Here is a 7,009-nt window from a genome sequence, read left to right on the forward strand (position 1 = left end):
CGAAGTGGCCACTTCCCACGAACTGGACAGTGGCAGTTTCGTGGGGACTGGATCTCCTATAAATAGGTGACTTGAGATTTCATTTGTAACTTTGTGATTCCGGTAGCGAAGCTCTGCCGAAGTGTCTCCAGCATTGTAAAACGTTCTGAAATCAATACAAGAGACAATTAAAGTGATTCTAGTGTGTATAAAGCTGAAATAACTTCGATAGGTCCGATTCCGCCATTCGTATTGGACGAGATCTCTTCTGAACGACTCATTCGGTCGTCACAACCATCCTACAACCCTCATATGCTTTGCACATGATCTAATTTAACAGAAAAAACTAACTTTGTTAGGGCTAAAGGACATAACTTGCAGCATTTGAAAACATTAAGTACAAAACTCATTAATTTAAAGATAAAAGACACCGCCTGAAATTGGGTATATAGATAAAGGACAAAATTTGAAATTCACTCTTTTAAAAACTATTTTTTCATTTTTTTGTATTGTTTTAACTTTTAACTTTAAAAAAAAAAGAACCACCAGGTACAACATGTAGGTGCATATAACTTTAAGGAACCTTTCATGTTTAGGTAAAATGATAAATAAAGAAAGTAGAAATAGAAAAAATAAGTCATGTTAACAATGAATTAAATAAAGCAAATAGCTTAATACTAATTGATAAGGGGATTCTATTCGCACATCAGCGAATCTATCCCCACACTTTGACATTCAAATATGGCTCGTATAGGCCTATATGATCCCTATTGGATAAAGTTAAGACATGGCAGATTGATAGGTTCAGTGAATGTCTAGCGGCTGGCTTATACAGATCGTATAGGGCTATACGATCCGTATTGAGGTCCTGATTTGATTTTTTTGAGGTTTAATTTTTGGTATGTTGGGTTTGGTTTTTAATGTTTTGGGTTTGGTTATTGGTGTTTATTGTTGGTTATTTTTGTTTCAATGAGTTTTAAATTTTTTTATTATTTTATATTGTTACGTATCGTATTATTGCGTATCGTGGCATATCGTATCACATTTTTAACATTTTAATATTTTACCATGACGTATTGTAGCGTATCATGACGTATCGTATCACTTTTTTAACTTTATTATATTTTATCGTGACGTATTATAGCGTATTGTGACGTAACCAAGCAAACCAATCTAAACAGTCAAAATAAACAATCACAAATATAAATAAACTGAAACTGCAAATTTAACTACATAATAATTTTGTATATATACATGACATCGTCCAAAATACATAAATAGTCAAAAACAAAAAAAAGTACAACAATCCTAAACCGCTGGATCCGCATCCTGACGCTCCTGAGGGCCCCGGATCCTGAGTCGCGCTTGACGACCCCGGATCCTGTCCAGGGCGAGGTGGCAACGTCGGTATCGGCAATGGGGTCTGACCACGCTCGATAGTCGCATGTATATCGCCCTGAATCGCCCGCATGAGAAGGGCCTCAGTACGGGCATTGTAGGACCGTTATTGACAGTCGTGTGAGTCAATCAGAGCTAGATACTACCGAAAATGCAGCGGAAATACAAAATCGGCATGAATCAAAGCAGAAATGGAGTGGAAACAGAAAGAGATTACTTTAAAACAGTTTTCTCATTAATCTTTCACAAAATACACGAGCAGCAGTTCGGCTACACGGGAGACATGAACGTACAAAATGAGAAAACAACTTGGGTATTTATAGGGGTGATGATTTCGCTCATATGACCATGTCGCTTGGAGCGAAACCTCAAGCTAGTGATTTCGCTCCTATGGCACATGTTCATATAAGCGAAATCTAAACATGAAAACCTAACTTTTACACTTCAACCCCCTATACAATACATAATTAATACATCTAGACCCTATACATTGAATAACTAAGACTAAGACGCAGGCTTTAGACATTCGTGCACCAACAAACTCCCCCTTGGATACAGGCGCAGTCTTCAGTCTTGGTCTTCGGGTCTTCACAACGAATTGAACTTTTCTTCATGTTGCTTAGGCTTCCTCCTAAGCGCATTCCTTATCATGTCGTTCTCTTTCTTTCTCTTCTTATCTTCTTCAGCTTGAATATTTATCCACGTTCCTTTGTTTTCTTCAAGCTTTTGATGTTCATGAGCAGCTTTCCTTTTCATCTTCTCATCGAGCGACCACCATGATGACTTCCATTTACTTTCAGAATTAATACTCTTCTGAAAGCAAAGGGTTGTAACTCGCTGAAATTGCACGGCCTGCTCTCTGTCCACTGGCTGATAGTGAATTTTATTAATGAAAAGACATTCGATATCCTTGGCAGAGCAATTCACAAGCCACATAGGATCATAAACACGTATCTCTCGTAATTCATCTCCTGCTCTGTAAGTAATTACTGCTTTCGTAGTAATACAACTATAAACCCAGCCCATGAAGCCTTTGTAAAACTCTTGCTCCATTGATGGCACTGGTATAGTCTTCATCGTTTTAGGCTTTTTCACATTCAGTATCGTCTCTTCAACACCTGTCACTGGATCTCTCCTCGTAACTCTCTTCGGATAGTGTGGCTTCCAGTGTTTGAAGTCTCTTAAAGCCTCGAACTTTATCAATCCCCACATAGCAATGTCGTTTTTCCTGACAGGATATCCCAAAGTTCTAACTTTTGACAATTCATCCACATCCCACCATGGAAGTGACATAATATCATGTAACTTCTCAAAATATTGCACGCCACATTCTCTTCTTATCGCATACACATTAATCTGAGGTAAGAAACCCCAGCTAGTAATGTCCCCGAGAGATACGCTTCCATCACGTTGATAATACTTTAACGGTCGTTTGAACTTCCTCTCGTGACTTTCTTTGAACCACTTTTTCCTTTCTTCTTTTGCCATATCTTTTGGAGTGCCGTCAAAGTTTTTATCTTTCAAAATCTCAGCTACCTTTCTTCTCAACTCGTCACGATTCTCCTCAGTAAAGAATTCCATCAACGTTGGCAACTGTGAAGTATCTTCATTAACACTTTCGTCATCCGTCCAATCTTCAACTTCGACTCTATCATACATATCATCATCTTTAACATATTTATACTCGTAATCACGCTGTTGATTGATGTCAAAAGCATTCAATTCTTCTTCAAAGTCGAATTTAAAGTCAGGAGTCACCATACGCATCATTTCTCTGATCGTTTCCAGCGTATATCTATGAAAATGCTCTCCTTCTTCACGATAAGTATCCAACCTCAAGATCAATTTCTCAGATTGTTGAACATTTTGTGCATCACTCGACTCCCCCTTTCCATCTGCTCCCCCTGATTCTTCATTTACTGAATCGTTCATCAAATTATCAACATTCTATTCAGTAGAAGCCTCAGTAACCTTCAACCCTGTACCACCCTGAGCATCATCGTCATCATCGTCTTTACCAGAACCATGACTGCTCGCAGAATAGACTTTCTCATCTTTTTCATCTTCCTCTTCATCCTCCTCATCATCATCTTCATCACTATTACCAATCAACTCATCAAGAGGAGTATAATCCTCAAAAAGACCAGAAACAGCAGAGATAGGATCGGGATTTTCAACGACCATGGAAGGAACAATCGATCTTTCTGTCACTGCAGAACTTCCTTCAACTCCATTACCCTTTTCTTTCATTTGTTCATCTATCTCGGCTTGACGTTGCGCTCTGAGCTCTTCAACTTGCAGCTCTTCAAACTTTTGTTCTACAGACGTTCCGAGCATGCTTTCAACAACTTTATTCAGCATATAGAACTCATGATCTCTGAACGCTTTAGCTGCTTCTAATTCTTTGTTCTTCAACTTGAAGTATTCATTTTGCTCATCTCGTCGAGCCTTTTCTTCTTCAAGCTCAGCAATTCTTACTTTCAAGATGTCTATCTCTGACTGATCAGAATCAATATTTTTCACCAACTCTTTGTTATCATTCTCCAACCTCTTCACACACATTTCTAGAATTCTTTCATGATCTATAACTTTCTTGTTCTCAGCAATCACTTCATCAACCTTCTTTTCAACATTCTTTACTTGTGAGGTGTTTGCGAAATCAAAATCTCCATCATCATCAAGGCTCACATTCAAATTTGAAGGAACATTTGGAAAGTTTCGGTACCCCGCAGAACCAGGTGTTAGTTGACCTTGGGTGAGTGGAGGTGTTTGAAAAATTTCTTGCGAAGTAAGAAGGGTTTGTTGTGGTGGTGGTGAATGATGTAGTGGTGAATGATGAATAGGTGATGGTTGTCTTAGTGGTGTTGGTTGTTTAGGTGGTGAGGATTGTTGTGGTGGTGTAGGTTGTCGGGGTGGTGATTGGATTGGTGATTGTGGTGGTGTTGGTTCATGTGGTGGTGTTGGTGGTTTCTTGGTTTCTTTGGTTGTCTTCTTCTTTAGCACAATCTTCACCATTTTAATCTTAGGTGTAACTTTGCGAATCTTTGGAGAAACTACTTTCTTTCGAGCTCCAGCTTTTCTTTCTACCACCTGGAGGAGATTGTGATTCGGAAACATGTTCTGGAGAAGGAATGTAAGCATCATCATCGTCCTTTTCCTGTCTCTTTCTCTTTCTCAACAATTTTTCTTGTTTTGTTGCTTCCTGGATTCTTCGTAAACGTTCAGTTTCATCAACTTCCTCTTCTGAAGAACTCGAGGAGCTTGTAGTGTCTTTATCAACGTCATCTCCCTCAATGTCATCAATAACTTTATCTTTTCCTTTTTGAGCCCCAACATTCACAACATGCTCAGCTTCAACTTCCACAGTTGGCCCTGTCTCTAAGACTTCAGTATCAAACAACAAATGTTCTTCAAGATTAAATGGATCTTCTTCCGCAGCTACCACTGTTTCATCTTCTTCAGGCTCATCAATCAAAGACGTTTTCGCAGCTTTCTTTTGCTTCTTCTTTGGTTGTGAAGAAGATCCCTCAACCTTTTGAACAATAGGAGTGGCCTTTCCGCGTCTTCTCCCTGTTTCTTTCACATACCATTCATTCTTGGCGTTTTTGAAATCTTCAAGAATTTTCAACTCTTCAGCATACGATGCCTCTTTCATTTCAGCTTCGTTTCTCCAGTTCTGATGATCAACTGGATCTGGATCAACGTAGTTTGCATCTTTTATAAAACCAAAGAATTCAGCACCAACTTTCAGTTCTGGGTGATTCGGGTGGTATCTGACAAGCTGTTTAAGCGAATCATTGCTCATGTGTGATTGTATCAACAAGTCATTCTTTATGTTTCTGTCAATCTCAGGTTCCGACTCGCAACCGTGATTACGTGCACAGAAATCCTTCTAGAACCTGCAAACAGTACTGGCCAATAGAATTGCAATTTCATGAAATCAGATTGTACTATGCCACTAAAACATGTTTTCTTGTCTAACCCTTGTCTAAAATGGATCAAACACACATATTTTTGAATATACAAACCATCTTCAAACTGTTCATCATATAATCAAACAATATTCAAACCACATTCATCATTTAAGCATGAAACTATAAGGTCAAAGAACACATATTTAACACAATCCGTTTTAACATTAATGAGCATAATCGGCATTATTATTCTCGGTTCCTAGCCTAGCATGATTCATCATTAACCAAAACTCATGAGATCAAGCAAATCATGCATACCACTTGGTCAAAATCATCCTAACAAGCATCTAGCATTAACCGAATAACAAAACCATTTAACACAAAACCGGATTATTTTCATTAAGACACAAAATCATTTCAAGCAATCACTTTTATCATCAAACAAGCCTTTTATAGCAACAACATCAACAATCAAGCACTAACAAGCATTTAAACAACTTGTAGAAATATTCATGCTAACCGGTTAGAAGTAGTGGTCCAAGAATTCGATAAACTAAGCTCCGAAAGATGATCTTGAGCTTGAATCCGCGAGCCTTGGTGTCTCCGGTTGGTTCCGAGTAGGAAGAGGAGATGAGAGGAGGTTGATGATCTTAGGGTTTTAGGGTTTAGTGAGAGGAGATGAGAGGAGAGTAGGAAAGTGTTGTAAAAATGGTTAAGGGAGAGGAGAGTTGGTTTATATAGGATCTCGAGTGGGCTTAGGGGTGTTCCGGGTTGGGTTCTCGGTCACAAGGCCTTAACCGGCCCAAACCAAACAACCGGCCCCTTTTGTTGTTCACGGTTCACTCGAGACCGGGTGGTCTCGAGTCGGGTTTGCGGGTCTCGGCTCATATATATATAATACACACTCATGCCTATATATGTATATACATATCATACATACACACAGTGCAAGGATCACATAGAACATCAAAACAATACACAACTTTTTCATTTAATATATAAGTCATATATATATATATACAAGTAGGTTGAATACAGGAATGGTTGTCCGGGAAAATCCGAAGTGTCACATTATCCCCAAGTTTTAAGAACTTTCGTCCCGAAAGTTAAGGCAGCCACTGTCAAGCTAGCGTAAGTGAAAGCGTTTCAACGGGGTGTCACATCATCCCCCCGTTAGTTTGGAATTTCGTCCCGAAATTCGTTCGTAGCTTCAGTGCTGGGGTTTTCGTTTGGGAACAACTGGGGATACTTGTGCTTCATCTGGTCTTCCCGCTCCCAGGTATACTCTGGGCCACGTCGCGAGTTCCAACGGATTCGTACAAGAGGTATCTGGCTACGTTTGAGGATTTTGATCTCTCGATCCGTGATCTCAATCGGTTCCTCAGTAAAGTGTAGCTGTTCGTCAATAGTCAATTCCTTATAAGGAATCACAAGTGTTTCATCCGACAAACACTTCTTCAGGTTGGATACGTGAAAAACGTTGTGTACCGCACTCAGTTCTTCAGGTAGGTTCAATCTATAAGCAACCTTACCGATCTTCTCGGTAATTTCGAATGGTCCGATATATCGCGGATTAAGCTTGCCCCGTTTACCAAAGCGAACCACACCCTTCCAGGGTGAGACTTTAAGTAGAACCCGGTCACCGACCTGGAATTCCAATGGTTTTCTACGCTTATCAGCGTAGCTCTTCTGACGGTCACGAGCTACCGCCATGCGTT

The 7,009-nt window shown here is 39.5% G+C and overlaps 1 protein-coding gene across 1 annotated transcript; it reads right to left on the reverse strand.

Annotated features, from left to right (window-relative positions):
* Positions 1-3,324: 3,324 nt before the first annotated feature.
* Positions 3,325-4,392, reverse strand: LOC110919198 (RNA-binding protein 33-like). The gene has a single exon (XM_022163475.2). It carries the CDS (start codon positions 4,390-4,392, stop codon positions 3,325-3,327), a length of 1,068 nt encoding a protein of 355 aa, XP_022019167.2.
* Positions 4,393-7,009: the final 2,617 nt, after the last annotated feature.

Source organism: Helianthus annuus, chromosome 16 (assembly GCF_002127325.2).
Source record: "Helianthus annuus cultivar XRQ/B chromosome 16, HanXRQr2.0-SUNRISE, whole genome shotgun sequence".
Lineage (NCBI taxonomy): Eukaryota > Viridiplantae > Streptophyta > Magnoliopsida > Asterales > Asteraceae > Helianthus > Helianthus annuus.

Bases quoted from the DNA above. Each gene is read 5' to 3' on its own strand.
- LOC110919198 (XM_022163475.2), bottom strand. From the start codon at position 4,392: ATGGTGAAGATTGTGCTAAAGAAGAAGACAACCAAAGAAACCAAGAAA.